General features: G+C 44.5%; 1 protein-coding gene across 1 annotated transcript in view; it reads right to left on the bottom strand.

The window, feature by feature from the left end:
* DIAPH1 (diaphanous related formin 1) overlaps window positions 1-17751 on the bottom strand; it is a 98089-nt gene that overhangs the window by 2257 nt on the left and 78081 nt on the right. Inside the window, exons 18-27 of the mRNA XM_077897611.1 lie at window positions 15403-15501; window positions 11166-11260; window positions 10744-10845; window positions 10279-10518; window positions 10005-10134; window positions 9131-9255; window positions 8336-8500; window positions 8058-8193; window positions 6098-6184; window positions 1339-1394 (exon numbers count right to left, since the gene is read on the bottom strand). Of these exons, the coding sequence (XP_077753737.1) occupies window positions 1339-1394; window positions 6098-6184; window positions 8058-8193; window positions 8336-8500; window positions 9131-9255; window positions 10005-10134; window positions 10279-10518; window positions 10744-10845; window positions 11166-11260; window positions 15403-15501 (1235 nt within the window). The remainder of the gene's footprint in view (window positions 1-1338; window positions 1395-6097; window positions 6185-8057; window positions 8194-8335; window positions 8501-9130; window positions 9256-10004; window positions 10135-10278; window positions 10519-10743; window positions 10846-11165; window positions 11261-15402; window positions 15502-17751) is intronic.

Raw genomic sequence — 17751 nt, forward strand, 5'->3', positions numbered from 1 at the left:
AAGGAGAAATTAAGTACTCAAAATGTGTGTTCTCATCACAGGGTTGTTGGAGTTAAATAGCCCCAAGGTTAGTAAAAGAGTATTATTTTTGTTTTCCTGGCAGCGTCCAGGGATCCTCCTGGGCCAAAACCATTTTCAGCCAGCCCTGCGGATGGCTGGCCCCAGCAGAGGAGGGCCTGCTGCAGGCTGCCCGGGGGGACTCCTGCAAAGAGGAGCACAGCAGCGGCCATGCACTGCCACCACATGCACATCACATTCCCCAGTGTTCCCCGAGCCTTCCTTTCCTCTCCCCATGCCTACATCCTAGCTCTTTCCTGTTTCTTCAAGGGCAGCAGCTGAGATACGCATGCCAAGGGCCCTACAAGGTATGTATGTATGGGGGGTGTGGGAGCGGGTGGGTCATGAGAGCTGTCAGGGAATGCAGAGCTGGGGTCAAGGAAGGCCAGGACCGCCCCCCACAAGGCAATCTCAGCCCAAAGGGCTAAGGGATTGTGAAGCTCCAGTTGTCATCTTAGGAAGAAAAGAACCAATCAACCCACGGGTTTCTGTTCTAAGACTCTCGTGTTAATTTATGGAATGAAGATACTGGGACCATAAATCTGCAGCACAAAGGCAGTTCCTTGGGACTGTGCCCAGCTCATGCTCTCTGCCTCTTCCCATGCCCTACAAGCAGCAGAGAGAGACCACATGTACACAAAGAGCTGCCTGCCGGGGCTGAAAGAAGCCAGACACGAAGGCCACATGTGCTAGGAGTCCCATTTCTATGAAATGTCTAGAATGACACATCCAGGGAGACAGGAAGTAGATTTGTGACTGTCAGGGGCTGGGGGAAATGACTGCTCATGGCGATGGGGTTTCTTTCTGGGGTGATGATGATAATCTGGAATTAGGTAGTGGTGATATCTGCACAAACTTGTTAAAATACTGAAGTACATACTTTTTAAAGGGTGAATTTTAAGCATTTGATTTATATCTCAAACCCCACTTGCTGGCTCGTGGGCAAGATGACTGAAGAAAGCAGCGCCTAAGGCTTAAAGCAGGGCCAGTGAGAGGAGCCCAGAGCTCTAACAGGAAGACGGCAGGGCTGGGGCAGCTCCAGGACATGCACGTGAAGGCGAGGTCCAGAGGAGGTGGCGAACGAAGCACCCAGAATACCTCTGCCTTGCCTTGTTTAGACCAGCAAGAAGCTTTAGACAAGACAGAAGCCAAACAGGGTCAGTAGGCCCAGCTTTTCAGCGGGGCTGTCAGCTTCTTCAGAAATGTGACGCAGCACCACTGTGTTCACACGACAGAGGCCCCCCGACAGGTCAGGGAGCACACGGCATGCCCACAGGTTACCAATTTATAGGTCTCTTCCTCCTCCAACTCCTCCTCCCAGGGGTACACAGGACTGTCTAACAAGAGGAGAAGGAACAGTGAAGGCCCTGACTGACCAGCTCAAGGGCTTATCATCTGGTCTGGGGGAAAGCATGTGACCCAGACTCCAGGCCTTACACAAACCGCTCCTTTGATTAGGAGCACTTGCTATGGCCTCAGTGACGTACGGGGGAGGAAAAGGAGCCCACCAGGGTGTGACTAGGAAGGTAAACAGGGAGATGCTTCTGTCTTCTTCATCTCTCTAGCCAAGTCTTCCTCATCTCCACTGAGTTTCTGCTTTTTCCTGAATTATTCCCTCCTCTAGGACCCTACTTCTCAGGTCCAGAAAAGCAGTGGCTGGATGTCACTTGGGTGTTCTTGTGCATTCAGTCCCTAGCAGTTGAGGAGGCACTGCCAACTATTTATTTGTGTGTGACTAAATAGATGTGTTTGTATTGAAATAATTTCTGACTTCAGACCCCAGAGGAAAAAGAACACTGGGTCTTCAGAGACACCTCCCGGGCAACATGGGAAAGTCAGAGTTCAAGTCTGGCATGTCTTATGTTATATCTCTTTGGTTTCTTCCTCTAAACTAAGAGGACACTGGTTGTACCTCATCAAGCACTGTTTCTAGGTTTTCTAGATTCCAAAAGATTCTGATGCATTATAGATTTCACGAAAACTAAGAGTATGTGGGAAGAAGACCAAAACTTCCCTGTTAAGCCTAGGAAGTAGGTATACTAGGAATGGCCATGATGCGGCCTACGGTCAGAATTAGATACAAGAATGCTCTTGTTGGAACTGGGAAGAGAATCAAAAGAACTGAAGAATCTGGTTTCTACTCTGTCTTCAGAGCCACAATTACACTCAACAGTTTGTTCTGAAAGTGACTTTTCCCTTCCTTTCCTTAGCTTGAGTACTTGAGACTATTGAAAAGTAGCCATAGAAGCAGATACATAATTTGGCTATATTAGATAACTCACAAGAGAAGGGTCTCATAGTCTGTGGGGGAAATGGGAATGATCTTGAGACACTGGCCAAAGCTCTCAGAAGCCACATTCCTACAAGTTCAGGTGGGCTAGGATAAAAACACTAGCAAAAGCCACCAACCATGTATTAACAGCAGCACAGATGAATTAGGAAAAGGTCAATGATTTGGAAAAAGACATCTATAAAATACAGGCTAGAAACTGCTACTGAAGAGGAAGTGTTCTTAATAAGCTTCCTTAGGGGAGAGGAAACTGGGACAGATGGGGCCTTCATTACTGTCCTAGAGAACTCATTACTGTCTAAAAGTCACCTAATTATAATTCCTGTCCTATTTTTTTTTTTTTAAAGATTTTATTTATTTATTCATGAAAGACTGAGAGACAGAGAGAGAGAGAGAGAGAGGGCAGAGACACAGGCAGAGGGAGAAGCAGGCTCCATGCACCGGGAGCCTGATGTGGGATTCGATCCTGGGTCTCCAGGATCGCGCCCTGGGCCAAAGGCAGGCGCTAAACCGCTGCGCCACCCAGGGATCCCAATTCCTGTCCTATTTTTACAAAAGTGGAGAGTATGTGGTGGTGTAGCAAATATTCTTCACCTTCTATAGACAGGTAGTCATCAGAAAATTCTCATACCAACTGTACAGTGTTTAGTGCTCTCTTGGCTTGAAGGTACGAACGAATACTTCTGGCCTCCACAGAGGAGTCACTGTCCTTTCCTTCCATCAGTAGGCTTAGTGGAAACAGCCCTGGACTTGGAATCACAAAAAGAGGCTAGAGTTCTAGCTCAAGCGCTAGCCAGCTCTGTGGAGCTGGGCCACATGAGCTTATCTGGGTCTTAACTGCTACCCCTCTGTGCAGAGGTCAAATGCTAGTCACCAGAGGTCAGTCTTTAGAGGCTCTCCAGACTTGAAGGTTCTGTTAATGTAGGTGGAGCTTAGAGGGAAGGAAGGGAAGAAAAAGACCAATTTCTTTCCTTGACTTTTTTATCCCAGTGAGCAGATGGCCGGTATATAAGAGGCCGCAATTCAGACATGGAAATAAAGTTGAGTCATTAAAACCACACGCTGACTCAATCATCAGCTTGAAATAGTAGCTGTGATACAATCACATGGATTCTTCTCTTTGACACTCGAACCATTGTTCTCCCACACCCTGCAGATCAGAGCAGTTCACATGTCACTTTTAATGAACCAGCCCTGATAGTAACTCTCCTCTTCCAACTCCTCAATGGTTCTTTGTACACTACTCTGTACCCTGTCTAAACTCCCTCAGGTTTCCAGAGCCCAGATGACTTTTTTTTTTTCCTTTTTTACACATTCCTTTAAATCCTATGGAAAAGGCCAGTGTCTTTGAGGCAGGGACAGCCAGCTGCCTGGGACCGAGGGCTGTGAGGCAGATCTGCTTGCTCGGGCTGCAGTTTTTTGGCTCCAGGCAATTGGCTATGAGGAACAGTCAGAGACGGTCAAGCAACGAGTGGATGAGCTAAGTCCAGCAGCCACTAAGGAAAACCCGCAGCCTCTATAGTTTGAGAATGGGGCCTTCTGAGTCCAGCCTCTTTCTGGTCTTCTCTTAATCTTATTGTTGCTGGACAAAAAAAGTTATTAAAGTTGGAAAAGACCCAGGAGACCATTTTAGTCCAACTCATGAAGAAACTGAGTCCCCAAAACTTGTCTAGAGTACCCTAGGCAATATCAGAGTTAAGACATGACTTTGGGTCTTTCAATCTCTACCTAGTCCGATGCTCTTAGCATGTTACTGTGATGGAGCCTCTTCGTTTAGCGCGAGGCCACATCACTTCACAGCACGTCAGTGTACCACCTAAGCAGCATACCAGAGTAACCAGAAAGTTCTCCGTGGAGAGATTTTCCCAGATTATGTTCAGCCCTGTTCTGTGAACCCAGAGCCCAAAAAGATTAGGTTATAGGATAGAACCAATTTAAAAAAGTATGTAGTTCTCTGTTTCAGTATCTCCTAGTATCACTCTCCTATTCCTCCTTGCACTGAGAAACAGCACCTTGACTAATTCAGATCCTCTGCTGAAAAGTTATGTTCCAATAAAATCCCTGCTTCCTCTGCCTGTGAGTCCTGGTTTCCTACTTGAAAAAGCAGAGAATGGGGCCTCCCCTGCAGAGGGAAGCCATTGATGTCTGGCTGTCTGTATACAGGAAGCATCTGGGATTCTAGTACAGTTTCATAGGAAGAAGCTTAAAAAGGGAATTCCCCGCCAACAGTCTGATACATGCTGGCATTTAGCTGAGAGAGTGAATGGTGAGATGCAATAAACTTTCGTTTGGCTAGAAATGCCTAATGGAAGGCCATATCACCTCATATGGGGGGTAGAAAACATTCCCATAAGAGTCTCTAAACAAAAGAAATACTACTAGCTGCACTCTCTACCCAAACAACAATCTATAATACTTAACGCACTATGCCAGGAAATTCTAAGCCCATCATAACCACCTCTCCTCCCACTACACAGCCTGTTGTCAAGAAGATGTCAGAAAATGGGGAAGACTTGTAAGTAGGTTTCTCCTATTTAGGGAAGGTTCTGGAGGCATACGGAATTTCCTGGAGGCATATGGCAATTTTCCTCTGGGAATTGAGAGTATAGGCAGAAATAGACCATAACCTTTGGGACACTAAACTGATGTGGGTGAGCATGCTTTCCACCCTTGATCCTGAGGACCCCTGTCTAGGCAATGACAGTAACTGTAAGCCCTATAGATACTTCTGTGTTAACAGCTCAGCCCTGGTCAAAGCAAGCTACCCAACTCCTCCTTCCAGTAATCTTAAAGCTCTTAACAAACAGACCTACAGAATAGCCCAGCCAGGGAACAGGGAACACAGCTTGCACTCTCCTGAAAGTAGAAACCTTTCATGACCACCTTTTCTATTATTTCCACCCTTCAACCCAGGAAAGAAGCCATCACTCCTAATACAAAAGGGCCTTCACCAGCCACAATGGTGCAGGTCCACCCCACCTGAGGGACAGTGTTGGCTACAGTACCTTCTCCTTGACTAGTCTCTTGGCCACTGTGTGCTTCCTTCCTTCCAAGGAAACTTGTCCACTGATTCTTCCCCACACTAATGTCTGGATCATTTGTCCTCCTATCCCCATAATTATTCTTAGAGGCTCTGGCTCAAATTAATCCATTGAAATCTTCTGAGGGTTGGGAGAGGAGGTTGTGGGGGAATAGATGGGGAAGACAAAGGTAGTGCAGGCTACCTGCACCCAAGGAAAAAGTAATTCTTGGAAAGAGACAGTTCTTCCATTGAATTGCTACTCTATGTTATTACATCTGAGGATAATGATGCCTAACCTCCTCTCTGGATCTTTTCTGCTTGTGAAGTTGAGGGTAAGGGCTCCTGACGTCTTATTTCTTCCATCCAATGTACGCTTTTGTATTTAGCTCAGTTTATGTTCATACATGCAAACATCCACCCCAATCTCTGGGCCCTGCACCACGGTTCACTTGTTCCACGATTCTACTTCAAGAATGGGGAGAAATGCAGTAATTATCAGATGTCATAGGTCTGCTATCAGTACCTGAAAACCTAGTTCCCCAAGTCAGTGCTTTCTAACATAGGAGGAAGAGGACTGGACAACCCACTCTTGATGCAGGGACTACTGTGAGGAAGTTCCTAAACCCTCTGGGCATCTTTACCTGTTCTTCGGCCCAAAATAAGCAGGACCAGGAGCAGCAAGACCTCACCCCTTCCACACTCAGGCTGGGCTCCATCTGCTTACTTACCCTGACGGGGTCCTCTTTTCCGGCGGAATGCTGCACCTGTCTGTAGAGCTTCCAGAAGACTGTCCATCACACCGGTCTCATCGCCCTCTGTCACAAAGATGGAGATGTAAGCTCTTCAGCTTGAGCAGCATATAGCGTTGAGCCCCATACCAAGTGTATGACTGTTGCCTGGCTTTGCCCTCACCCATGGTGGCTGAGGGCTCAGAGCAGACCGAAGGTTCAACCTCAAGCCTCATAGCCAATGTTTTTCTTTCAACGACTTTCAAACAGATAAAGTAAAGTTTCACTGAAATATCCCAATTCCTTGCAGCACCCTCCTTCCCATCCCAACTGGGACTAGCACCGAAAATTGTACAACTGCCCAATTCGAATTCCAGTTTAAGCACAGACAGGGATTATGAAATTAATATGCTACTATATTACTTGCTTTCACTCCAGTTCCTATAAACATGTCAGGGAGAGCATGGTTCCAGTTTCAGAGCAGGGCTGAGGATAAAGAAGAGACCCACCCCCATCAAGACTGAATTTTACTTAAGTACTGCCCCTTGTGGCTGCATCTTCCAGAAGCTAGCTCAGCCTGTACAAGAAGCATCTTGGCTGGAATATAAAGAGTTAACGTAGAGTCCTCCTTCCAGCCTGGCTCTGTTTCCATGGCAACAGCTCAGGGTGTTGAAATCTGAAACTGAAATCCCAAGGAGCCTGCAGGCTGCTTGCTACAGGGTTGGGCTCACTGCTCCCAGCGCCACCTGCTGGCTGAACATCACTAGTACAGCTGACCTACATTCCGACCTCATTTGCTTGCCTTGGGGACCAGGGCCAGGGTCAGGTCTCGTTGTACTACCAGATGACTGGGTGCAGCCATCATCCTGCATGTCAGCTGGACTCCACCTTTCCCTGATGCATCCCAAACAGTACCTGGGGACAAACCCCGGCCAGCAAGAGAGAATGGGGGAAGGTAAAGGATACCTGATGTGAACAGTATTCATAGAACAAAATGTGTGGCTTCTATAGAACTAAACAACTGTGGGACTGCTTCCCAGAAAAGTGTGACATAAAGAAAAAATGTAGGCTGTTCAGCCCCTTCAGGGTCGCTGACCTTACTACAATAGGAGCTGCCAAAGGAAAATCCTTGTGAGCAAGAGGTGCTAGAACAGCTCTGGCCTCTTGTGCTCAGCAAAGCACTTTGATTCTCGCCAGACTTGGCAGCCTTAAGAACCCATTTACTTAGATGGCTCTTAGTCCCTCGGGTTCAAGAAGGGTGGCATCAGCTCAGTGCCATGTACCATGTATGCTATATTTCTGCTCCCCACAGAAGGAACAGACAGAGGGGGTGCACGGCATCAGCAGCAGGAAGGCAGCAGAGACAGGAAACAGAAGGCCAGTAATTGAGCCCATATGTTTCAACAAAGACATGCTTCTGGTAGTGAAACATTCTGCTGAAGAAAGAAGAGAGTGGCCAGCTCCCATGCCCCCTTCTCCGGAAGTTCAATCCCTTTATAATCTGATAGGTACACGCAATTGTGTGTACACAGCATGTACAACTGTGCTGAGATATCGAGCACACAGTACTTACTGAAAAGAAGCAGAAAGAGAGGGCAAGCTACCAGTAAAAGGAGCAAGGCCAGGAAAACATTTTGGGGGAAAAAATGAAAGGTTCAGTAGAGGGTACAAAAACAGGCTGTAAGAATATTTGCCAGGCAGAAGAGTACATGTTACTGTAATACTAAAACCACTGGGGGAGATGAGACATAACACAGGAGCTGGCAGAGGGAGAAGGGCCAACCACGGAGCACTGGAATGTGCATCCAGGGGAGCCGAGTGAGGCCAAAGCGCAGCATCAGGCTCTTGGAGGTAAAAGGTTGCCCACAATCTTTTGCCAGAAGTTGAGCTCAGGTATGAGCTGTTGTCTTTGGACTCGAGATTCTAGGCAGAGAAGCCCTAGCCCTTGTCTGCTTCTCACCTGCATTCATGTCTATGAGTTGCTCTCTCTTCTGTTGCTTCTCGAGCCGCTCCTTCTCTGCCTTCTCCTTGGCTAGTTTCGCTCGCCGCATCTTTTCCTCTGTCTCCCGCCGCTTCTGGTTTTCCTTCACTGCTTGCTGTGGAGGGAAACACAACAAAACACGTGGGCGTGTATACACTTATACATACATGCACCCAATACCCACCCTGTGAACCCAACCAACGTGAAAAGTGAGAAATGTCCACAAAAGATTCCATCGGCAGGAGTCCCTGGCTCACCATAAACATATTCTTAAAGTTGTGTAGATCCATGAAGAATTCTTCCACAGTCACCTTCTTGGGGTCAAAGAGGAAGTACTCTCCCAGCTCCTTATAGAGGGTCTCCATGTTGCAGTGCATCATCCGCAGCTTGTTATACTGCTCCTGCGCGTCCTTCACAAAGCTGTGCGGCCAGGGAGTCAAGGCCCAGGGCTGGAAAGCAGACCCACTTCTCTAGCCCCGAGGAACCCTCAGAGATGCACACTGCCACACCCGAAGATATGCAGTACAGCAGTGTTTGTAAGAGCAAAAGCGAGAGGCAATCTAAATACCCTAAACAGGGGAATGGTCAACCATAAACCATGGTCCACCTACAGAAGAGGAGGTTTTGCATACCCTGCTGTGGAGCCAGGGCTAAGAAACAGTATGTGCAATAAGCAATCCAACACAGTTTTTGTTTAAAATAAACTCATGAGTTGAGAATCAGGAGCCCAGCCACAGAGGTTACCTTTGAGAGGGGAAAGAGAAGAGAATGTGTGTGTGTGTGTGTGTGTGTGTGTGTGTGTGGTGGAGATGGGACAGAGAGTCAGGGATCAGCAAGGAATTTGAGTCTAGCTGCATGACGTCCTGACCACAACAGTGAGAATGCTTTCAAGAACTATATATTTAATGAAAAGAGGTTTTTTTTTGTTTTTTTTTTTATATTTTTAAAGAAGGAAAAAAACTGTCTATCACCAGAACTATCCTGCTGTCCTCCCCCTAGGAAGCTTTCTTTCCCTGCCTAGGATGCAATTCCCTCCTTGTAAGAAAGGATATAGTCATTTTTTCAACAAACTTGTCTCTCTCATCTGTGGCAGCTGGGAAATTCTGAACATCACGTTCCACATCAGAAATTTGTTTCTTCATCTGATCTAGGTTCTTTTGCAAGTTTTCAGCAGAGACTAAAGGAAACACAAAAACAGAAAGCAAGAGTTTATTTCCAGTTCCAAGACGATCAGCATCTGCTCTTCCAGGCACAGCGTCAGTACACACAGAGCTGTACCTCATGACTTTAGCTCTGGCGTTCTCTCCTTTAGATGTTTCACACATTGCAGTTTTTATCTTTCCAGTTAAATCATACATAAATTACTTGATGACTGAAACCTACAGCCTCCACAAGAAGAGAGGCTTCATTTAATTTAATAAGAACCTGTGATCTTGGTCTCCTTTATTTTAGAGAGCAGAGTTTGGGAGGAAGGAGCTATACAGAGAAATACAGAAGGGCAGAAATCTGTTCCCGTTTCTACTAAATGCTGTTTTTTGTGTGCCTCGATCAGGATGGTAAGGCCTGATTTTTGTTAATCTAGTCCATGCTTTTTTTTTTTTTTTTTTTTAAAATTCCATGCTTTCTGAATAAAAAGAACTGCTGATCTAGACTAAAAACACCTACCTTTCTTACAGTTCTTTTTTAGTGTTTGGTGTTTCCCTCGGAAGGGAAAAGTGTTTTCCAGTTCTATACATGAAGACCTCCCTTCTGCCTGATAATCCTCTCCTCTGTGGCTTTGACATCAGGCCTACACCTCTCCCATTCCCACCTAAAATAGGCAGAACTGAAAATTATCTAAGATCTAGACTGTGTCTTATTTCCATCCTAATGCAGAGATTTTGGGGGCCTGGAACAGCCTTCTAGTTTCACCCCAACCTGCCCCACCTCGGCTGGCTTTCTCCACATGGGCAAGCTCATCTGGAAACTTCAGGACATCAGGATAGTCATTCTCACACAACTCAGCTAAGAAGTGCAACAATGTCATCTTCTGATCTGTGGACTTGGTGTCTCGAAGCTGGGGCGGGGTGGAAGGGAGAAGAGGAGTAACTTGTTAGTCTGAACATGCCCAAGACCTGAGGCCCATAGCAGTTTGCCACACTGTACTCATAGAGGCCAGCTGCCTTCCCTTCTGTTGTTCTGCTCTAACCACCTGGCTCACCTTACAGAGGAAGCTGATGTTGAAGCCAAAAGCACCAGCATTTCTGGAGCCAGCATTCATATAGTTTCCCACGAGCAAGGTGATCTCCAGAAGGCTAGAGAAGCTCTCACTCTTACGTAATTCCTCACATGCGGCAGTCACAGAAACAATCTCTGGCTTAATATTCTCCACTTGCTCACTAAACTGTAGCTTGAAGAGGATGGCATTGAGGCGAGGCTGCAGGCGGGGCACAGTGCCCATCTGGTGGGGAAGACAAACAGTTCCAGGATAGCCAGCAGGGAGAGGGCAGATCAAGAGAAACATACAGGCTTGAGTCTCGTATGGGAGGCTGGGAGTTCAGAGTACTGCGCAGAGAGAGACAAGTTCAAAACAGACAGGAGGGGAGGAACAAGTGCCCTGGCTGCTCCAGGAGAAGGAGCGGGCGACAGAGTCAGAGAAGAGCTTATTGCCACAGGCCTTACTCACCACCACACCAAACTGCTCTGACTCAGCTAGGTCATCATATTCATCCTTCAGTTCGGAAAGCATTTTTAACTGCTCTGGCTCTGGCATTTGCTTAATGAGGTTCTGAAAGAGAGAAGGGACTGTGTCATATGCCTTTGTGTCATGTGACAGCTTGAGCCTCTTGTCAGTCTCCCACTCTGCCCAAAGACCACAAAGAAGGAAATGGGGTAGGGGCTGGGGGGTTGGCTGAGAGGCAGCTAGTAAGATGGCAGGACTTTTGAAAAATAATACCAGAAATAACACAACCACTGGAGAGATGGACGCTTACCCAAAGCCAGCATTCTGTAAAGCTACAGTCCTAGAGGGCCTCACCCTCTAAACAGATGAGGCTTGTGTATTGTGACATCAAGAGCCAGCTCCTGCAGAACAATCTTGCTCCTTACCTGGATCATAGACTCAGTGAGAACACTCTCGTTCACCTCCAGGATGACATTCTTAATCTCTTGATAGGCCATGCGAAAGGAACCCAGAAAGATGGCTGCCGGAAAATGAGACACAAAGCCATATTCTTCTCTTTCTCCTCTCCCTTCCAGCCTATTCTACAAACCTCTGCTGGACTATATGCCTAAGAGTATTCATTTCAAGTCACTCTAGAAACCTCCACCAGCTCCCCACTGCCTGTGTAGTTAAAATCCAAGTTCTGGAGTCCGGTGTCTCAGATCCCCACCCTCCAGTTTCCTCTCTTATGAAACCCCACACGCCAGCTACACTGCTCCAAGCACCACATTCTACAAACACTGTGGCTCCTGGCCTTCGCTTACACAGGAAGATTTTGATCTTCTCTATCTAGACATATCCAAGATACTCATCCCACTCTATTTTCAGTTCCCCACTCCCATGACTCTATCCTCAAAGCTGCCACTGCCTTCAAATGCTCTGGTTCTTAAATTGCCATCTCTTGTTCCCCAACAAACACTTTCTGTTTCCCAGCTCTCTCACTCACTAGCCTCTACCAACGGCCCCTCAACCTCACCAAAGCAGCACTCGCTTTCTCTGGTGTGAGCGCCAATCGTTCCATTTTCTCCAAAGTTCTACTTTGCTTTCTCTATTCACCCAGAGCCTACAGTCTACAGCTTCGTCCCATCTCAGCCATTACTGACATTTCTATTACTACTATTCCCATTCTTGTTTCCTTCTCCTTCCAGTTCCTGGTCAGTCCAGCCATGTCACCTCTCTCCTTGCACCTGAGTTGATGAACCCTGCTGGCAAAGACTCTGTAGATCACAGTTCATCAATGTGGAGTGGCACCAATGATAGTGGAGGGCTCAGTGCTGCCTAGCAGTCCTTCTGTGCATCCCTGTTCTGTGCTAGGCCCTCCTGGAAGCTCCTCCAAAGTATCCTCATGTCCCACCACTTCCGATTAAAAAAAAAAAATCTTGTTCCTCTTCACTGAAGAAAAAAACAAACTTGAAGCCACTGGTCAAATTACTTCCTAAGCATTCTTTTATGCACTGGGGGCTCTCAGCCAGAGCCAAGCCAGAAAAGGCTTGGGTAAGGACTATTTGGGATTATCCAGAAGAAAACTTGTGCCAACATTTATGTAAGCTTATCAGCAACTATACCCATGTACTTATCTTTTTCTTCTATTTCAATAGAACAGGTGGCCCTGAGGACCAGGGCCTTCAGCATATACACATAATCAAGTTTCTACTATCTTAAAAACAAAAAACCAAAGACCCTGACCTGATAATCCTCTCTAATTACCAACTTCTTTCCACCACTCTACAACGTTCTAAAAATACAAAAGTCTGGGTAGCCCGGGTAGCTCAGCAGTTTAGCACCACCTTCAGCTCAGGGCCTGATCCTGGAGACCCGGGATCGAGTCCCACGTCAGGATCCCTGCATGGAGCCTGCTTCTCCCTCTGCCTGTGTCTCTGCCTTTCTCTCTCTGTCTCTCATGAATAAATAAATAAAATCTTTAAAAAATAAATAAATAAAAAATAAAAATACAAAGTCTATTCTCTTCACATCCACAGCTCTCATCTATTTTCTTGTCCCCAGAGTTAATGAAAAGACCAAAATTATTTATTAAATGTCACACACGGTACCTTAAACATAATCTACATACGTGATCTCATTTAACCCTGTTCATAATATCCTGTATGTCTGTATTATTTGCCCCATTTGACAGAAAAGGAAACTAATACTTAAAGTTAAGCTACTCAAATCCAAGGGCACACTGCCAGTAAGGGTTGGAAACAGGATTTAAATACTAAAGGATTCCAGAGCCTCTGTTCTTAGTCATGCTATACTGAAATTTTTCTTGCTAAGGCTACTCACTTTCTTCACATCAGATCCAAGGGATTCCTGTCCTGTCCTGATTTTACCACTTTCGTCTTTGTTTGACACTACCGACTACCCCCCACTTCTTAGGACTATGCCATACCACTCTTCTTGTTGCTCTTTTCCAGTCTTTGAGTTCTCTATCCGCCCGCCCTCCTTCTATTGCCCCTTAAATATTAGTGGCCTTCAAAGCAAACTCATGGCTTCAGCTATGACTCCTATGCTACCTCCTCAATTCCCACCTCTAGCCAAACCTTCCTCCTGATTCCTACACCCAAATGCCTAATACACTCATCCTTCTGGAAGAGTCCCATAGGTACCTTAAATTCTATCCTATAAGTAATCATTCCTACCCACCACCCTGCTGCCTCTCATTCATGTCTAGTACTCACCATTCTTGTCCCAAAAGGCATTTTGCTCCTGGCTGGATTTTCCTGTTTTAATAAATGGTACCACTCTCTACAGAGTGATGTAAACCAAGGAAAACATCTCCCTCACCCCTCAGCCAGTCATTAAGTTCCATTTCTATCTCCTTAGTATCTTCTGCATTCCTAGTCATTCTCACCATTTTAGTTTCAGGCCCTCATTACCTCTCACCTAGTTTAAAGCAAGAACATAACTCATCTATCTGCCTGGAGTCTTCCTGGACCCTAGCAATCCAACCTCAAAGTCACTGCTCAAGTAGCCTTCCCCTAAGTTACACAGGGCGTATTACTCATTTTTGAGATTAAAATCCTTTTAATAAATTCCAAAGCTTTCAGGATAACAGATACTTCTTAACCTAAGCCTGTCAGAATTCTCTATAATTTAGCTTCTATGGGTTTCTTGAAAGCTGCTTTTGTCACCACTCCCCCACATACATACATCCTTTATTCAGCTGTACTCATCAACTTGCAGTTTTCCATCAGCACAGTGTCACTTCGTGCATCTATGCCTTCATACATGCTGACCCCTCTGCATGAAAACAGCCCTCACCCTTCACTTCACTCATGACTCATCGTCCTTTCAACTCAGTTTAAGCAGTACCTCTTTTGGAATGCCATTCTCCCTCCAATATTCCCCCTATTCAATTCAGATGCCCCTTTCTTGGTGCTTTCATCGGCACCCTAGCACACCTCCATCACAGCACTTAGTCTGCGTGGTTATGTTATTTACTTTTCTGTCTCCATGAGATGCATGCTTCCTGAAAACAGGGACTATGACTTATTCAGCTTAGTGTCCCTAGCACATAAGAGGCACTTAATAATAATTTCTGAATCACTAAATCACATCTCCTAGGCCATCCCTCCTCTCTAAACAAATCTCAATTCTCTTTGTGAGTTGTGTTTTCTATGTTGTTATCACCCAGCTGGAAAGAACTATGTACTACCCAGTCTTGTATCATTTTCTAAAATAGGAGTTACTCATGTTTTCTATTCCCAGAGATAATCTTGAGAACTATCTCACATTACTTTGGTCTCCATAAAAGGACTTACCCACAGACAATATTTAGTAGTATTTGTTGCCAATGATCTAGGACTATAGAACAAAGAATAATGTAAAGGCTTACTGTTATCATTCTATCCCTGATTTTACTTATGGGTATGTATACCTTGGCCAAGTCACAAAATCTAAACTTAAATCTCATTTTGAAAAATGGGTACAACCGCCACATTTCAAGATTGTGAATGGGTTTTTATGGAATATATACCCTCTCATCTCTGGAAAACCTGTCTCATACGTGCCTAACAGAGACTGCAATATGGCAGAACCTCAAATATTTGTTGAGCAAATATTTAAATCTCTATTACTCAATATAAAGGAGATCAACAGACAAACAAACAAAATCAACATTCATCCTGATCAAGTAAGTACTACCTATACCAATTTTGCAGAAGAGAGTCTGATCCTAGTTTGAGAAGTACAGGATTTACATTATTTATTCTAAACCACAAAGTTGTTTTAGATTTAAGTGAAGGCAAACTAGTGCCTGTATTTGAAGGAAGTACTTAAAAGAAAGTTAGAAAGAAAGAAATGCACAGTGGCTACAATATTCTGTGGATGCAATGGAAACAGTAAGGGCTTTGAAATTAAAAAAAAAAATCCGAGGTTCAAATCCCAAACCTGTCTTTCCTTACCTAAAATTCCTAAAAGTCTTAAATGCTGTATCTAGTTTTAAGGTAAGGAATAATCTTGCAGTGCTACTGAGGAATTAAACAAGATACTAGAAATTCCCTATACATTGCCTGGCATACATCAGGAACTCAACAAATCAAGGGACCCTGGATCTACCAAAATTAAGCTTTTAGAAGAACCCCTTCAACATTTCAAATAGTTAGGAATCACAGAGTCACTCACAGAGATTCTGGGCCGTCTTTGAATCCAACACCTTTAACTCTTTTACTTTTTTCTTTTGCACAGATTTTTTTTCTTCTCCACCTTCCTGATCCTTCTTGGCTAGTAAAGAAAAGATTAGAAAAGCATGATTAAAAAAAAAAAAAAGAAAGAAAAGCATGATTATGGACAAGCCACATTTGAGCCTTACTGAACTACTGTACTAGCCTGGAATGACTCCTCACTTCCTCTTAACAATGGTTTCCCTAATTGTATTCCTTTGCTTTAGCCCTCCACTCTTCTATTACTGATACCCCCCCAACTATAGTCAACATCTTATTCTCCTTTCTTTACCTGTTATCAATAACATTTTCCCACCTACATCCTATTATTTGCTCACAGAGCCTTCTGAGGGACCAGACAGTAAATATTTTAGGTTTTGCAGACCGTATGATCTGTTTCAACTGCTCAACTCTGTCACTACAGCATGAGAGCAAAGACAATATACAAGTGAAATAGCCTGAGGGATGTAGTTTGCCAAACTGTTACTAGAGACTTCCACCATGTTATCCTCTTGTGTCTATTAAAAATTCTATTTATCTTTCAAGCTCCATCATGAACTGGAGTTCTCTATGAAATTTTTCTTTGTTTTAAAGGTTTATTTTAGAGAGCAAGAGAGTGTGCCCTGTGTGCGTGCAAGTGGGGTAAGGGGCAGAGGGAAATCTGCTTGACAGACTCCCCTGAGCCTGATGTGGGACTCAATCTCATGACCTATGAGATCATGACCTGAGCAGAAACCAAGAGTCAGATGCCTAACAAACTGAGTCAAAAACAAAAACAATGGAGTCACTCGGGTGCCCTTATTACTTAAAAAAAAAAAAAAAAAGATTTTATTTTTAAGAACCTCTACATGCAACATGGGGCTTGAACTCACAACCCTGAGATCAAGAGTTGCACACTCCACTGACTGAGCAAGCCAGGAGGCCCAACCCTCTGTTACTTTTTAAGTGTGTATACTTTACCATCCTACCTAGATTTTGAACTTCAAGAGCATAGACAGAGTAATATTTTATTATCTCACTCTCTTAGCAACTAGCATGACAGGAACATTCTCTAAAAAATGGTTGACACTGGCTATTGAAGGGGATTGGGAGGTAGATAGAAAGGGAAATAGGAATGTTCTGGACAGACAGAATTGTACAATATTCTGTCCTATAATATAACCTGATATCAACTCTTTTTAGGAGGCTCAATTGGTATATCTCCCCAAGGAGTGTCCAAAAATGGACAAAGCTAGTTGCTTCTAAGGAGAGGAGGAATGAGGTGCTTAAATATGGAAGCGGAAGGAATACTTTTCAACACAAACTTCACACTGTTTGAATTTTAAATCATACAAAAAGTATTACCTGGTACAAATAAGAAATAAAGCAAACAAAAAATTTACATGGCAAAAAGTATCAAGAACTACTAAAAACACTCATCCTTTGGCCTGATAGTCCCAATCTAAAGAAGGAAAATTTTAAATACATGAAGATTAGGTACTTATCTAAACACTGAGCACCTATTATCGAGAATCTATGTGTATGTGCCTGGTTATTCTGGGCACTGTGAACAAAGCAGAGGAGTGCCTGGGTGGCTTGGTCAGTTGAGTGTCTGACTCTTGGTTTTGGCTCAGGTCAATCACAGGATCCTGGGGTGGGGGTTTGGGATCCAAGCTCAAGGCAGAGTCTGCTTGTTCCTCTCCCTCCATCTCTGCTCCTCCCCTCACTTGTGCTCTCTCTCTTAAGCAAATAAATAAAATATTTTTTTAAAAAATAACTGTGAACAAAACAGATATAGATTCCTGTCTTCATGGAACTCATATTCTAATCAAGAGAAAGAGACAATCAGTTAATACTTAAATTACTGTATTAGCTAGTCATAGTTCTGTGAAAAAATCAAGTAGAGAAGAAATGGGGCTTTAATAGGGGATGGATTATACTTTAGAGGGATGAGGGAAAGTCTTAGAATATGACTTCTGAAAAAAGATCTTTTAGAAAAAAAACAAAAACAAAAATGGCCTTTTAGGAAGAGACAGCACAAGCCAAGGGAGTATCTTCAGGGAGAAGAGGACTCATTTCATTTCGGGCAGAGGGCACAAAGAATACAAAGGCCCAAGAAAGGAGCATGCCTGGTGAGCTCAAAGAAAAGCAAAAGGATCATTATGGCTGCAGGGAGTGAGGGGGAGGTGAGGAAAAGTCAGAGAGGTATTAAAGACGGATCAGATCATATAACAAAATGGAAATTATGGGTGGTCAGATTAAAATGGAGAGTTAAAACATCCAGACTGTATCACAAAAACTTAGAAAAAGGGAAGAAGAGGGCAGCCCGGAT

Source organism: Canis aureus, chromosome 5, assembly GCF_053574225.1.
Source record: "Canis aureus isolate CA01 chromosome 5, VMU_Caureus_v.1.0, whole genome shotgun sequence".
NCBI lineage: Eukaryota > Metazoa > Chordata > Mammalia > Carnivora > Canidae > Canis > Canis aureus.